The sequence below is a fragment of the Crocodylus porosus genome, unplaced genomic scaffold, assembly GCF_001723895.1.
Source record: "Crocodylus porosus isolate Cpor-Errol unplaced genomic scaffold, CroPor_comp1, whole genome shotgun sequence".
In the NCBI taxonomy this organism is placed as follows: Eukaryota; Metazoa; Chordata; order Crocodylia; family Crocodylidae; genus Crocodylus; species Crocodylus porosus.
Window position 1 is genome coordinate 8,167,409 of NW_017728918.1, and position 16,783 is coordinate 8,184,191.

Consider the following 16,783-nt stretch of genomic DNA (forward strand, 5'->3'; position numbering starts at 1 on the left):
GACTCGATGATCTTCCGAGGTCCCTTTCAGCCCTAATGTCTATAATGTCTAATGTCTATGAAAGGAAAGGAATGGTGGACAAACTTATCTTTGGTAAAGCTCAGTTTGTTACACAAATGCATATGAAACATGTGAATTGGTGTCTTTAAAGGAAGGGTGCTCATCCACTGGCCTGCAGGCCAGATCCACCTGGTAGGGCTCCCCATGGGTTTGGGAATCTGGTGGCAGGACAGCGGTGGCACCACTCCCCCACTGCCAAATTTCCAGACCTGTGGGGAGCCCCAGGCCCCAGATTGAGCACCTGATCCCACTGCACAGGGCTGGGCAGGGGTGGCATCGGGCACATGGGGGACTGGGAGGGATTGGTACCAGGCCCAGGACCCAATCCCAGTGTGGCAGGTTGGGAGGGGGCTGTGCCAGGCCTCCGGGGACTCACTCCTGGTACACTGGGCCAAGAGGCCTGCCACTGCCTCCAGTGCTGGGCCCCCAGGGACCAGTTCCAGAGTGTACTGATGGAAGGGGATGGTGCTGAGCCCTCAGGGCCCAATCCTGCCATGCAGGAGGGAAGAGGATGGTGGCAAGCCTTCGGAGACCAATTCTGGCACTCAGGGAAAGGAGGGAGCAGTGCTAACACCCAGGACCAAATCTTGGCACATAAGGCTCAATGCAGCCCATGGACTGGCCCCACCCCACTCATCTAGGCAACATAGCCAAGAGGCTGAGCCACCCTGCTTTAGAGGAAGGATGCTTCAGTGGTTAGGCCACTAGCTTAGGGCTTTAGAAATGTGAGTTCAAGTCTCAGCCCTGTCTGCAAATTTCCACTGAGACTCATTCTGTGCCTCCACCACACTATTCTCCTATCCATAACATGGGGGCAGCACCGTTTCCCCACCTCATAGGGACACTGTACGGCTAAACACATTAATGGATGGTGAGGTGCTCAACCACTTGCACAACCATCTCTTCCCCTCGCATATAACATAGATTCACCTTGCAAACCCCTCAGCCCCCGCCCAGAACACCATTTGCGTGAATCCTAAATCACTTGGGAGCTTCCTTTAACACAGTAGCATTTTCCTTCGTAAGACGTGCTTTGCACTACTGACCTTAACCACAGGGTCCTGGGGTAAATTTTCAGTGCTGACACTGCAGATTAAGATGTGCCACTACCTGTTATTGTTAATGGACACTTGGCATCGCACCCACCACACCTAGCACTGAAAACTTACCCCTGAAAGGAGTGTGCTGCATCTATGCTAAAGGAACCTCAAAGAACAAGATAGGAAATTCAGCAGGAACTATTATTAGCTCCTGTTTATACTGTCATTTTTCTTATCAGTGGGAGATTATTTATACAGTGACCAACCCAACTGCTTCTTGTTTATCTTATTACAGAAACCGTTAAAGAAAGTTTCTATAAAAAGCGGCTTCTGTATTTAGTCCAAGCGCTAGTAACGTTCCGCAGGATTTCGCTTCTTATCAATCGTTTCTTTCTTTTCCACTCATTGTTTCATGCTCTCCTTTAACCACTTCTCAAAATCTGTTCTCCTCTCGCACAACCGGAGGCTGAACTGCATGCCTTCCTCGTTTCATTTTCCATGTCAGATTCGTTATCTAAATCGCTTCAAAAGTTTCTAGTAATTTCAAAAAGACTAAATGGGGTGGGGGGGAGATACTGTCAAGGTCGAAAGGCCTAAAGTGTTCAACCAACTTCAGCCTTCAACCAAAGCTCTAGGTATTTTTCTCTCTCCTTCCTATTATCCACCTCTGCAGCACAGGAAAAAAGAAGAAAGGAAATACCCTTCGGCAGCATACCAGGGCAGACTCTCGGTAAGAAAACCTGTTCTGTGCAAGGTCTGCTTTATTTTCCTTTTGTATGAACTGGAACCCAAGTTGCTTTGCACGGTTAAACGGGAGCAGTGGGATTAAGATTAGGCAAGTGACAAAGGTTTTCTGACGAAATCTGAACTGGGATGGAGAGTCAGTGAAATGGCGGAAGACAGAAGTTGCTATGGAGAAGGCTTTTACACCAAGGCACTATGCAAAGTTGGGGGAAGATCTGAAAAGGGACCAATGTCATGGCAAGTAGGAGATAAGGAGCTACATCCTTAGCTGCTGCAAATCTCATTACATCATCCCGGCTGACTTACACCAGCTGGGGATCTAATCCAAGGTCTGCGATTTGAAACCAAGCACGGAGCTGATAGTAAATCATTCCTCACTACGCTCCCTTCCACAAGCTAAATGCAGCATTAACTATTTAGCAAAGACAGGGGAACTGGTGGGTTGGACCTGGGATCTTGAGGCAACGTCAATGCAGCTGCAGTGTCGAGACTAACGTCATCTCTTTTTTCTTAAATAAAAGGCCTAACCAACCAGCAGGCTATGCAGGGAAGTTGTGCGTGGAAAGAGCTTAGAGCCTGAGGTGATCTGAGGCAGGATTCATAACAGATGACACCCCTCAATTTGGAGACATCCAAGAAGTGACTGTCGTTTCTTCGTTCTTCTCTTTGCTCAGAGAGGCGGGAGAGGCAAAACCAAGAACAGCACTCAGGCTGTCTCCCAACCAGCGCTGGATCATTTTTCACAAGGCTTCATCTAGCTCCCCACCCAGGTGGGTTTTAAAGAGACTGAAGAGATGTGGCTTCCACTCTCGCTCCTCGGCAGGATGTTTCACAGCTGAACGGAAAGCAGAGCTGAAAATCTACAGGGTACTAGACAATATATGAGCAAATTGTCTTGGACAGCTGTTAGCTTGAGTCAGCTCTAGAAGAGACAGCAGCTTGGCCAGACCCTCTTTCCTTTCCTTCACCTGGTCCCTCTGGGTAGATCACCACCTCCTCTGGACCCCTACTGAGAAACAAGTCCTGCCCACTTGCGTGCTGTTGGCTCTCACCTGGCTGCTTCAGCAGCACGCCCAGGAACGCTCTCAGGACCCAAGTCTCAGGTGATCCCAAAAGCATCCCTGGGCAAGCTCCAAAAATGACCAGATGAAATTTTGCTGAAAGCAGAACATGCAGAGCAGAAGCAAATGGGCTCAGGATGTCTGTGGAGGAGGCATAGAGAGACCCACATTGTCTTGGGTTATTTTCAATTCCTTGTGTGCTGGGATCCATGTCTAATGAAAGCAGCAGAGCATTGCATTCACAGTCTGGATATAGGATATGCCCTAAATCCCAGTGGGGCAGCTCAGCAGGCAAGTCGCTGGCACTGCCACTGGAGCTAACACCAAAATGGCACAGGAGGAGAAGGGGACAGAGAGAAGGCGAGTCTGTTCAGAAGCAGATTTTGCTGGTGGTCTGAAAAAGGAGGGTGATGGTGGGAAGGGAGGACATCAGGCAGATTTTCTAGCCCAGATCAGGTAACACGGTCCCTTCCATCTCACCTCTGTCATGTAGCAACATCACAGTTGCACTTGACGAAGAGACAGAATTTTTGACTGACAGAAATCTTCACTCCCGTTCTCCTCCAGCTGCCTCTTACCTCATTTCTCTCGCCAGCCCTTTACCTCTCAGTTGCCTGCAGTCTCTCTAGACTTAGTTCCTGTGCCATGGGGTCCTCCCTCTGCTTCCCTGGATGCAGAGCCTTCCCCGTTGTAAGCGTGCTCTGCTTCCTTGCTGACCAGGCAGCAGGTTCAGCCGACACCTGCTGCTGCTGCTGCTGCTCCTCCGTTGCTCCACGCAGCAGACTCAGACTATTAGGACTGCGTCTCAGCTGTGCCTAGGGATGATTCTGCTCCTCTCACTTTCATCCACGCCACAGCAACGAGCTTTAACTTCTGCCCCGTTAGGGCTATTTTCTATGCAGCTGCTCTGGTCATCTCAACTCCTCTTGCCTCGTGGGAGTTTTCTCTTTGGCTTTACCTTCTAGATCAGCCACTTAGAAGAAGCAGCCCTTTAGTTCTTCCTTTAATCCCAACCCTTTGGAGTTTCTTTAAAGAAGGTTTGAAGGTTTATCCCCCCTCAAAAAAAATCCCTAGCTTTGGTTTGAAATAACTATGCACCTGCATATGCAGGGCAAAGGGTTACATTTGGAATTAATCAGGCTCTTCGGAAATTGCAACAAGAATAGGGAATATTAAAACAGTTTATTGAGGTTGACAAGGTTCAGCTGTGGGGGAGGGAATCACTAAAAGCACTGCCCTTGCCCCATCTCTGCATGAAAGAACAGGTCAGGTGTAAAACGCTTCCTTGTGCTCCTACTTTTAACATCAGCTGAACCATTACAGGATCAACTGCAAAATGGCCTATTTAGAAAGCCACTCACTATTTAGAAGCCATTAAGTAAAAGCTTCTACATGACTTCTACTTATGCAAAGTGAAAGGAAGACGAGGGAGGAAGAAATGAAAACCATTACGCAGTCTTCATCCTATCCCGTTGCCAAACAAACTACAGCATTGTGTACCAAAAACGTGTCATCCTGGCAGTTAGTGATGGAGCGCATAGGAATATTTCATAGTATTTTTGTGATCTCTGCATGATCATTTTCATGTGTGAGCTTCAGTTTCCTCCCTTCTGATATGCACAGTTACATTATGCACTAGGGTTAAATAGGTTACCTTCCACCTGGAACTGGGCAGGAGTGGGAGGTGGGTAACAGAACACAGATGCTTGGTAGGAAATCGGCCATTAAAATCTAGATGAAGTCTTTCATCTAAAGAAGCAGCAATCTGACAAACACAGTGGAAGTCCCAGTGACTGATCACTGACTTTTAGTAACTAGAAGGAGGCGGGAGGGGAGAGGACACTTTTGGCTTTGCTATAGCTCGGTTATAAGGGACCACAGAGACACGTAAAAGAACACGGCCAGTTAGTCCTGTTCCTCTTGCTGATACAGGCTCCATCTCCAGTTTGCTCAGCAATTCTCGCTAAGGACTTTGCATGCTATATTCAAGTTCAACAGTAAATGCAGGCTCATTTTGGAAAGGGTGCCTGCCTTGCTGTCGTTTACTTCCTGTAGCTGTACTTCTCTTAAAGGGTGAAATTGCCCTCCGGAAACAGCACAACTATGTGGCTTGGCCTTACAGAGGAGCGATGCCTGAGGCTGGCTTGAGTGGTACCCTGAGACACTACATGAAGGCTGGGATTCAGAGCAAGAACCTGGACAATGCCATGGGAGAGACCCATTAACCTCAAAAGGTTTAGAGCTTGGGTTTAATTCAAATATTAAACCTTCACTTCTTATTTTTAGAAATGCTGATGAACCTCAAAATATCCCTTTGAAACAGGGAAGCGGACAGGTAAATATTGTGTCCATTTTACAGATGGTGAAACTGAAACCCTGACAGAGTAAGTGATTCACCCACGTCCCCACGGGGTGTCAGACCAGAAGCAGAAAGGATTCTTGACTTCCTGCCTTGAGTCCCTATCACACCTTTAGCCTCTTAACTGGATGCCTGGTGCCTTCTGGACCACAAAACCAAGCTGGAGATCTCCTAAGATGTTAAGTGTTGGAGACACCATAAAATACCAGTCTTTCTGATTGCACTTCAGCACTGCTATTGAAAAAAAATCTTTTAAAAAATCATCTGTTACAGGATCTCTTTTCTAGCTTGCTTCTAAAAATGAACAGAGGTTAGACAGAGAATGGGGTAAACTGCCTATTTTGTCACTGATTCTCTTCCAGGTTCTGCTACCAACTCTACCTTGCTTTGGCCAAGCAACTTGAATCATTCTGTAAAGAGGGACAAATAATTTCCTACCATTGAGGGAAGACTATAGAGAGCTTTGCATCCAAACTGAAGGACCAAGTAGCCTTATTGGAGTCATCTCACTTATCCCTAATGCCACTGGAATAAAACTAAAAGTAAAAAGGGAAAAAAAGAGGGAAATAAAGCACTTCCCCTCCAAGGTGACAGAAGAGTTAACAGGGCCACTCCCTCACCATCACATCTGCTTTTTATTATTAATCACAGACTCAAGGACAAATGGACTGAAAGCTCCACACTACTGCAATCAGGCTGCTGAGGGTATTTATGCCAACTGTGGATACATTTATATATATCTATCTATATATATATAGATAGATATATTTTGCCACAAGGAAAAATGCAATATAAGAAATGAGGAGGCTGTTTCAGCCTGAAGATCACAGAACTTTCTGCTTCTTACAATGCTGTAAAATAAAATTTGCTAGCACAAGCCACAAGAAAAAAAAAGTGATTCACTGGGGAAGTTCCATGATGTGCGGGACAATGGGTCTTAAATCAAAGGCATACATTATCATGACTAAGCTGACAGATCTGCACTGCAATGCAGAAAGCCAAGCAATATTCCAACATCTGCACCATGCACACACAGGCGGCTAAGACACGGCTCCCAGAATGAAAAAAGGCTCTTCAAGCTCTTACCTGTTACCTGTGCAACAACTGCTTGGGAAATCCTCCGATTGGCTAGAAAGGCTTTGATTTCCTCCTTTATCACGCTGCTGTCCCTCCTACCAAAAACAAAACAACAGCAAAACAACAAAGACAGACAGACACCCAAGTGCACTTTGAAGATGTACAATGGCTTTGGACAGGAGGGAGGGGGATGGGAGTGGGGGTGCGGGTCTGCCTTTCCAATAAAACAGTTGAAGCGTCTCGCCAGTGGACACGTCTTTGAACAAGTGTCATGTTTGATCAAAGTATCCGAGGAGGAGAATGGATGACTCGTGTCCTATATAATTCATACGAGGTGCAGAACTGCCATATGGAATGCACAAAGTTTCATTACACAGGGAGGAATAAATCTCTCGCACCAGCATAAAAGCCTCAGTTGTAAAATGAGGCACAAAAAAAAAAAAAAAACCACCCCTAAAAAAGGATAGCAGGGTCTGCATGGTTAGCTACACAAATGAGCCTATATACAAGCCCGCTGCAACATTTCGATAAGCGGAGCTGAAGGATATAAAAGATTTTGCCAGCTCCAGCCCTCTCCCCACCCTCCAAACAGTGGACGTGTTGTACTGAAGGAAGACATCCCAGTCCTTGTTGCATCCCTTGTCTGTCTGCAATGATGATTTTGAAAGTGTGAGGGGAGACGGTTCAGAAGGGACTGAAGAAACTCGGCTAAAAGCAAAAACGACTGGTTGCACAGGGACCCTAATGTGCAGCAAACTTAACCTACAGTAAACCAACACCTTCTCCTGTGCAGTTTAACATTGTATTTATTTAGCCTTTAACACCAGGGACTTTCTTCCTTCTTATAGGAACATGTTTTCCCTTTGGCTTTTCCTGAGGAAGTGGCTAAATATCGATTTGGCCAGATCTGAGCTTGCAAGCGTGAGTGAAAGACAAGCATTGCAGGCTCATCCCCTCTTCTACTCCCCAACCCTGAGCCTCCACATATGAAAATACAAGTTTCTGGCTGACAAAGCACCAGCTGCTGTCTGGGATGTCACACTCATGAACCCAAAACTCACAGACAGGGACATGTCAGTGAAGGGGCTCCTGCCATTCTTTATCTCACTGCCCTATTCCAAGCTGCAGAGCCCCCAGCCTGGTGTATTTTCCCACTTATCTCCTTACTCTGCTCACCCAGACCACGTCTTCACCCTGCATCTCCAAAATCCTCCTTAAAATAAACCTCCTCCTATGCTCTCTACAATGTCAGTCACCACATGTATACAAGGAAACAAGATATTCCAAAATCAAGAAAAACATGCGTGTTATACATTACATTTGGGGGAGGGGGTTGTTGATTTTCATCCCCCACCTCTTGTCTTACATATTGTCTATCACAATCATAGCTCCTTACTGTCAGGTTTATTCTCCCCTTATGCTTTCCCATATTGCTCTGAGTGGGACCCTGGCTAACAGCGAAGGGGGTCTAATATAGAAACAAGAACAATGCTTCTGACTGCATGCTCTTTGATGAAGAAATCTTAATATTCATTATTACAACTCTTGATATGATATAGGGCCCTAAAAAGAGACAGGGCCTGCCCCAAGACTGACATGGGATAAGCTTTGATACCCTGTGAACTGCAAGAGGAAACTCCAAGCAATTCCTTCCTCCTCCTGTACAGTATGGAGGGAGAAGGAATTTGACTGATATGAGACAGTGGTGGAGGATGTTACAGGAAGGTGAAGGGCAAAGGGATTCGGAATGAGGATCGGATGGAAACAAAGCACATTGAGATAAAGAAGTCAATCTAGTCTTTAGGGAATAACCTGGCACACCAAACGGATGCCTGATTTGTACAGGGCTTTGAAAGGCAGAGTGAGGCATGTTAACTTTAAACAGTGGCCAGCAGAGAGAGAACTGCTTCAAAACCAGCTCCTGTGCTACTGACACCACACGTAACACTTCAAGCAGTCCCCAGATACTCTAGCAGGGCTTCAGCCCCCCAAGACACAATCCTATTCTTAAAGGAATCAGTGCACTGACTTACTGAACCGTCCGCACTGAGTTTCACTCACCTCATTAATTCCTCTACTTTGTCATCTATGTCCAGGTCCTCTTCCGATGCTTCGAAACTGTACAACCTTTGAGCCAAGCTGTTCGCAAGCGGATAGCGAGTGGGAGACATCTTCCCGTTGAAAGCCGACAACCGCTCATTACTCTCCCTCCCGTTCTGATTAGTAGTGCAAGGCTGTGGGGAGGTGTCGTAACTGTTGCTGGGTGATGGGGACATCCCAGAGTGCTGGGTCTGTGTGGAAGCTGTGGCTGTCGAAGAAGATGCTGGGACATTGTTGGTACTGTTGCTGTAAGAACCGCTGCCGTAGCCAGACCTTCTCCCAAACTTGTCACTATGCTCCTGATCTAGACGGTCCAAAGTTTCCAAGGCATGGAGGATTTCATGTCTGGTCATTCCCGTACGTCTCAGGCGCTGAAGCAGGTCTATCTGCTCTATGGTAAATCTGGGTTCATCTGTGTAGTGAGACATGGTTTCCAGCAGACTACAAATAAGGTGACATGTAAAAGCTGACTTCAGTTCAGTGGCTCATTATGGATTATGCAAAGCACGTTATATGCAGGAATTAACAGAAGACAACAGGGCTGATTCTGGTCTCAATTTACAACATTGTAAGCCATATAACTGGCAGGGGAAGGAGGCCCAGTAGGCCGGATTCTTCTCTGGCTGAACTCAGTGAGATTGCTGCCCTTTCAGGTGCGTTTGCTGCCTTAATTATTCTTTCCCAGAACTTTTCAAATCATTCCTCACTCTCCTGTTTTAAATCCCGCCACCTTCCTAAAATGAACCTGCCTCTCCTGCCCTCTGGCCTTCAAAGAACATGTGTTATAGAGCAAAGAAAGCTGCTGCATCATTATGGTCACAACCAAGAACCCATGGTAAACCCATTCTTGCCTAGCCCCAAAATCCACCAAAAGGCTCCTGCAAGCCTTAAAACCAACTGGCTAGCCCTGAGCCAGCCGTAATAACTCCTCCAGAAGCTTAATGTGATCTTGACAAAGGGTTATGAATGATGACTCCTTAAAATGAGAGCGGAAAGAGTTCCAGTTCCTAATGTTTGCTGCCTTGCAGAAGCAGGAAGGAAAAAGAGAAAAAAACTGAGTACCCAGAACTGCCAAAGTTTGATTTCAGAAGCCACGGGAATGTTCAGAAGAGCCTGGGATGATGCTACTGCAAGAAGAGAGTGGCATGGGCAAATACTGATGGAGACCTGAGCTTCTAATTAAAGACAGAAGTCTGCAGCCCTTTCCCCTGCAAAGGCAGGCTCAGGCGCTAGGGAGGCAACTTCATCAGGGCTGTGGACTGCCTTCGGCATCCTCCCTTCCTGCAGGACCCTCTGATTTCTTTCTCCCTTACAAGAAGCATGGCCCTTTCCGTCAGACCTCAAGAGATCTCCTCGTGGTGGACTGGGGGTTAAAGGACAGGGAGGGGTTTGCTAGAAAGAGTAGGGGCATTCCCTCTTTGTTGCAAACCCACAGGAGGTCAGAGGCCACAGAAGGCCTCTAAGCCGAGAGTGGGTGGAGGGAACTCTGACAAGTGCATTAAGAGATGGAGGGCAGACCTCTAAGGCACTTATTAAAAGCAAGAGAGGACCTGCCTCCCCACCCATGAACAGTGTGGCTGGTATGTCTCTGCCTTGAGAAAAGAGCACAGGGAAACCTTGAAGCCTGGCAGTTCCTGGCTTTCACTGCTCCTGGGGCTGGTGTGGAGGGTAGGGTGGGGGGTCCTTACAGGAGGATCATACCCCAGGCTAATGGCCAGACCTGGCCAAGAGGAATGGGCCAAATGGGAGCTATGCTTAACAGGAAGGAGACAGAGGTCCCTTTTGAATAGGACTTGCATCCTTTGCTAGGATCCCAAGGTCTAGAGAGATGCGCAGAAGAGCCCAGCTCCAGTTCTGCAGTTGGATATCATAGGAAAGCAGGGTTGGAAGAGACCTCATCTAGTGCAGCCCCCTGCCTAAAGCAGGATCGTCCCCGACTAAGCTATCCCAGTCAAGTGTCTGTCCAACTCCTCTTGACAACTTCCAAGGATGGAGATTTCACAGCATCTCCCATGCTTGACCACCCATGCAGCTAGAAAGTTCCTCCAAATCTCCAATCTAAAATTCCTCTGCTGAAGCTTGAGGCCATTGCTCCTAGTCCAGACCCCTACAGCCACAGAGAAAAACCCATCTCCCTCCTCCTCAGGTATTTGGAGACTCTTCTCAATTCCCTTCTTCAGGCTAAGAGAAGACCCTCAGCCCCTTTCACTGCCCTGCCCCTCAGCTTCAGAAGCTGCTGCTGCTTATTTCTCTAAAACAATTTCCCGACCGTACATCAAATCCCTTTCCAAAATCCACAAGCATATGTCCCCCCGCGGATGGCTGAGGCCACATGCATGCCTAGGGGGAAAGGAAGGAGAAGGAGTCAAGAGAACAGCTGAGGGCAAGGGACGGGCTCCAGCCATGTTGGGGAAGCTGCTCCCATCTCCACTGTTTCCTGCCCACTTACGCTGCCCCACTTCCAAGAGAACACAATGTTTTATGGCCAATTGTCACAGTTGCAGTGACAATGGAGACGATGGAGGGCTGCTCTCTGGTCCTTTAGTCTTGTCCGTAGCATTGATACGTGACTCGAGACGCATTTTTTGTTGAATTTTATTCAGTCTGCACCTGTCCGTGTTACTGAGGTGCACTGGCACAGGCAGGATGAGCTAGGATTTTATCTCAAGCTTTTAGAGAGACGGGGAGACCACCACCCAGCTCTGTGGCATAATCTCTCCAACAAGCCCCAAACGTCATGCTGGCTTAGCAGCACCATATCACAGGCTGGTTCGCTACCCAGCATCAGTGCTGACCGGCACTGTGTTCCCCAAATATTCCTTTCATGAAACGTTTTCCCTGCATATGCTGGCTTGCATTTGCACAGGCTGAATCTCACTTTATTATTGGCTAACCTCCTTAGGTTTGGCATTACTTTATCTACCAACAGTGGGTTTACAACATTTCCCAATCTAATACCATCTACAGATTGTGGCCACAATCCTCCAGTCTGTTGTGCCAGGAGGGCTCATTGATTTCCAAGGCTTCTGGCAACATTGGGGTTTCGTGTGTCCCTTATGTTCCCTTCCAGATGTTACAGAGCAGCCCTGCACTCAAAATACAGCTTTAGACTTTGCAGGACTTTGTCATACTAAAAACCCTGCATGGGAAGCTCTCAATCTTATTTTGATCTTTATTTCTAGACTGTAGGTTCCTTTCTTTTCAGCTTCGCCTCCGTTTCCTGAGCAAAAGTACGGTGCATTGTTCTGCTGCAAAGAAAGGGACTGGACCTCAGTCAGGGACTAGGGACAGACCAGAATATTACACTTTTCACGTCAAGATCTAAGCTGCTTTGGTTTACCCACTTTTCACTGTACAGTTAATCCATCCTTTCTCAGAAAGGGCCACTGAGGCTACAAACGAATGTTGGTCTTGCGGTAGGAGCAGTTGTGCTGGGTTATGTCCCAGCCAGGGGATCTGATTGACTGGCAGAGACAGACGTCACCTAGAGCCACTGTCTGCAGGATCGGGCCTCTGCCATTCCTGGGCTAGGGACAGGCATTCAAAATGCCTGAGCCTGAATTGACCCAATCTTTGCAGGTTAGTCTAACCTGCCTAGGCTAAACCAGTTTGTCATGGTAAAGACATTCCCCGTGGACTGAGGAAATGCAGGCACACGCCTGCTGTGGCTTAGGCTAGAAGTTGGGAGGTGCTAGAGCAGCATTCCCTTGCCTCATCTAGGACAGTAATTCTCAACCTTTTTTGTACCAGGACCCATTTGTAAACATCAATGGCTAGTCTCAACCCATGCCCCCTGCCCCCGGGTCCCAGCCCCACAGCGTGTGGGGCAGGGGGTGGGTGTGTGGGGGAAGGGGGGACCCAAGCAGCCCCTTGCAGGCCGGAACTCTGCCAGTCTCCAAGGGGAAAGCCATCGTTTCCCTGCTTTTCTTCTTTAAAGGAGAATCCATTTTTAAAGTTTGTTCGTAACCCTTTCATATATTCTTGTGACCCACTTTTGTGTCACGACCCATGGGCTGAGAAACGCTGATCTAGGATAACACATTGTATACCAGAGTTCCTTAAATTTTACCCAGATGCCCTTGTGGTGAGCCTGACAACTTGCCCATAACTATAAGTATAACATCCAAAAGGCCATCCAGGTGTGAAGATATCACAAGATGGAGAATCTATCACTTCCCTTGGTGGCAAATTTCCCTTGCTGTTACAGACGCATGTCTTATTCCCAGTCTGAATTTGTCAGGCTTTAGCTTCAAAACAGTGGCTCTTTTTATGCCTTTCTCTGCTAAATTGAAGAGTCTTTTAGTATCCGGTATTTTCTTGCAATTATACACTGTAATCAAGTTGCCTCTCAATCTTTCTTATGATAAATTAGAGACTTAAAGAGTTCAAACTGCACAGCATTTTCTCCGCCCTCCCAATCATTATTCTGGCTCTTTTCTACACCTTCTTCAATTTTTCAACATCCTTCTAAAAATACAAATGCCAGAATTGGACATAGTATCCCAGGAACAATCTCACCAAGGCTATCTACAGAGAGAAAATCACTTCTCTTCTTCTCCCATTGCTCCTTGGTTATATATCAGTTTTCTTCTGCTACAGCATTGTGATGGGAGCACATGGTGTCCACTATGACCCCAAGATCCTTTCTGGTATGTGTGATTTTCAAGATACAGTCCCTCTGTCTAAGGTTATTACCTGCATTCCTGGTGATACTATCCTTGATACATGAATTTCCATTTAAAAAGTATACACCCAAGATAATTTTTTATTTGCCTTTTGGATTTTGCACCTTGAAATTGGCATTTTGAAGTGCTTTTTTTTTTTTTTTACACAAAGGGCTAGACACACACTCTTTTCCATTTTAAATGAAAACTGGGTGCCTCACACAGCCAAACGACTGCAGCAACTGGGACTTCAAGGAGAACAAGAAATAAATATTGCAAGACTTGCAATAAAAAATTGCAGGAGGTGGCAACACTGGAACACATCCAATATGCCCAAGCCTCCTCTGCTCCTTAATGAATAACTCTACTAAGTTACTATTTAGCACAGAGATTTTAAACAAGGTCTCCCTTACTTTCTGGTTCTTTGTCCCCTCTTTTTTGCTTTCCTTGTTAAAGACCAATTTACAAAGCAATTAAGTAAATCAGTCATTTTAGAACCATTATAATTTCATCCACCTCATTAATTAATGGACATTCTCTAGCACTTTATCCCCAGATATGTTTGTAAGAGCCTCTTATTCTCCTTAACCCCTATGGCTAGCTTTAATTCAATTTGCTTTTTAGTGCCCTCTTTTTGCTGGGAGATTTAACCAGCTGCAAAAGGCTCAGCAGGCAAAACACAAGGAAGACAGGAGATAAGGACTGAAGATGCCAGTGAGTACATGAAGCTAGTGATGGCCGGAGGCTGTCAAACTTGCCTACCTTTTTAGCAAGCTACCACAGACAGTAATCAGATACCCTATCTTCTGATCAGGATGTGGGCAAGCTGCATGTCCAGATGACTGTGATTTACAGCAAACTCTGCTCTCACATGGGAAGACCCTTGATTCTGTCCTGTTAAGCGTGTCACCCTCCTTTTTTTTTTGACAAAACACGATCATTTCCAAGGCTGGACATTTTGGGGGGGGGTGGGGGGGAGGGAGCGGAAGGAATCATTACACTTGACTTTGCCCATATGATTTTCCTTCCTTTACAATTACGTTGCGGCCCATGAAGAAGGTAGAGCAGGGTGGTATCTTCGGGCAAGTTTTCATGCTAGCATCTGATAAAGTAGGTTGTTGCCTACAAAAGCCCATGCTTCTCTGAACCAGTTAGCCTCAAAGGGCATGTTCAGATGAGCACGCATGTGCATTTTGCCAGGGATAAACAGCAATGGCACATAGTTGTGCCACTACTACTTGTCCCCAGGGAATGCCCCTGTGCATGCGCTCTCGCACGTGGCAAGTCACCTTCAGTGCGGTAGGGAGGCTGGGGCCAGCACTTGGGCTAGCCCCAGCAGCCTTACCTGGGGTCCTGGGGGTCTCCCAGGGCTCCAGCAGTGGCAATCCAGGTGTGTGGAGCCTGGTCAGCAGCCAGAACGTGGCTCCGGCTGGCCAGGCTCTGGTTTTGCTTGGCGCAATCTGCTGCCACATATGCTGCCCTGTTTTTTGTGGGGCGCAGTGTTTTTTCAATCCGGGGTCTCCCTCCCAGTGTCAAAAACCCCATTGCACTGCAAAGCAGCACAGCGAACACCTGTGCATGCGGCGTGTGCGCTTTGCGGTGCCACAAACCACAGGTGTGCGCTCACCTGGACATGCCCTAGGATGCTACCTTGCCCTACCTTTTGCCTGGCTTCAGACTGATGTGGCTAACCACCTTTTGGGTTATGTCCCAGGTTAACTGTAAGAATATTCTGGTGGGTAAAGCAGGCCAGGACAAAGCTGACAACTGGGGAGAGTTACTCACACCAGACTTTGCTTGAGGTTGCTGAACTTCAGGCAAACTTTTTTAGTCTCCGAGCTGCGCATGTATATGAACCTAGTGCTGGTAAGAACTACTAGCTTTACGGCCCTGGAGACCAGAGTCACCGAGCCACTAAACAGACACGGCCCAGGCAGCAGCCGTCCAAACACAGCCGCCACACTTTCAACCCACCTAGGAGATACGAAAAGCCAGTTAAGGTTCCCCTTTGCTCTGAGGCTTTTCCGATGAGACTGTCCGCAGAAGTGTCACCCACTGCAATGCTGCTTTTCACGGTGGTGACATGGTATATTTATCCAACTGGACTGAGACCAAACAACTTGATTCACATAAGCCACTGCAGAGACATGCTCTCATAACCAACCTGGGTTACAGTTCAACCGGTGATTCAGAATGAAAGGCTATTCTTTCTCCTTTGTCAATTTTTAGCAACATTTTACGCTATACAAAATGTTTCCCCCCCCCACATTTTTTCTGTGACCCTAGTCATCCAGATGAGGCTTCCCTGCCCTAGGCTCTTGCTTCTCTCCCCTTTCATCTTTCCCAAGCTACCAATAGCTTCAGCTGATGCTGACAGAGAACTCAGTGAAAATGCTGAAATTCCCTCCACAGAGGAGATCACTCCACAGAGCACACCATAAACACCAGTTTGCTCCTCTGAACTAATATCCGCTTGTACCAGCTCAACGCCTGCTCTCCATCTACCTGCAGATAGGAGAAACCTTAGAAACAATTTAATGATCACACAGAGACCACAGCCTCTGGGGGACACTGGACTCTGGCCATCAACACAGGTTTCCACCCATTTCATTCCCACTTCACATGCATCTCCTATTTTCTTTCCAGCCTGCAGGGAAGGCAGCTGTGCGCCACAGACAGGCCCCCAAATCCTTTGCGCTCTATTAAGTAATGCCTCTTTTGAAGCATCGTCAGTGCTGAGACTTCTGGGGCGCCAGAGAAAATTAAGACGCCAGCTCTCTTCTAGGCAACACTTATGTTGATCAGTAGCAACTCCAGCATCTTCTGCAGAGTTATACCCGCGCTCAAGAGAGGAAAAAAATCAGGTCTTAAGTGCTCATCATGTCAATGAACATAGAGCCATCCCTACCCGTATGTTAGCATAATTAGCTTCTGCCATCACTTCTCTTCCTACTGATTTTCAAAGAGGACTCAACTCCTGTTCATCTTGATGCACAAACAAAATGTAGCACTTCTAACGCCTGCTCTTGTCCCAGGGAAACAAAACCTAACAACGCCGAGCAGTGAAATCAGACTTCAAACTGATCTACTGAGCTCAAGCCCCACTGGTTCGGTTGATGAATGCAAAACACTGCCTTATGAATGCAGAACGCTGCCATACGCTTTCGATCAAAATGGTGACAGTTAATAAGAGCAGCCTGAAACTTCTGAAAATAAATCCAACGTAATCAAATACTCACCGCTACACAAATTACAGCACACAAGCTGAGAGTGGAATATCAACACATCGCTCCTTTAGGAGTCCTCAAGTTTCTGAGAAAGCTTTAGCAAAAACCCAGAGCTTGCTCAAGCGTGGTCCAGTGGATATGGGCTGGCTGGCAGAAAGCAGACCTGGGTTCGCACTGACTCACTGCATCAACCTCAACGGACAGCTTGACTTGTGTGTCTTACCTTCCTCCCGTTTGTCAAATGGGGACACTTTATGCTTCGCTTTCCAGAGAAAACTGCAACATGCTTGCTATTTTCCTAATCAAAAGTCTTAAAAATGAGGGCTTGCTTTTGGCTAGGCATAGGACTGGGAGCGAGGAAGCCCTGAGTTGTAGTGCCAACTCTGACGGATGCTTTTACATCTCCCTGCTATTCAGGTTCCCCATCAGTAAAGTAAATAGGGTTTCCACC

At 47.1% G+C, this 16,783-nt stretch overlaps 1 protein-coding gene across 12 annotated transcripts in view; it reads right to left on the reverse strand.

The window, feature by feature from the left end:
• The window catches only part of HMBOX1 (homeobox containing 1), a 138,952-nt gene that overhangs the window by 51,556 nt on the left and 70,613 nt on the right, over positions 1 to 16,783 (reverse strand). For all 12 annotated transcript variants that reach the window (XM_019537202.1, XM_019537210.1, XM_019537206.1 and 9 more), the window contains 2 exons: positions 8,403 to 8,882; positions 6,351 to 6,436 (listed from right to left, as the gene is read on the reverse strand). In XM_019537202.1, the coding sequence (XP_019392747.1) occupies positions 6,351 to 6,436; positions 8,403 to 8,882 (566 nt within the window). The remainder of the gene's footprint in view (positions 1 to 6,350; positions 6,437 to 8,402; positions 8,883 to 16,783) is intronic.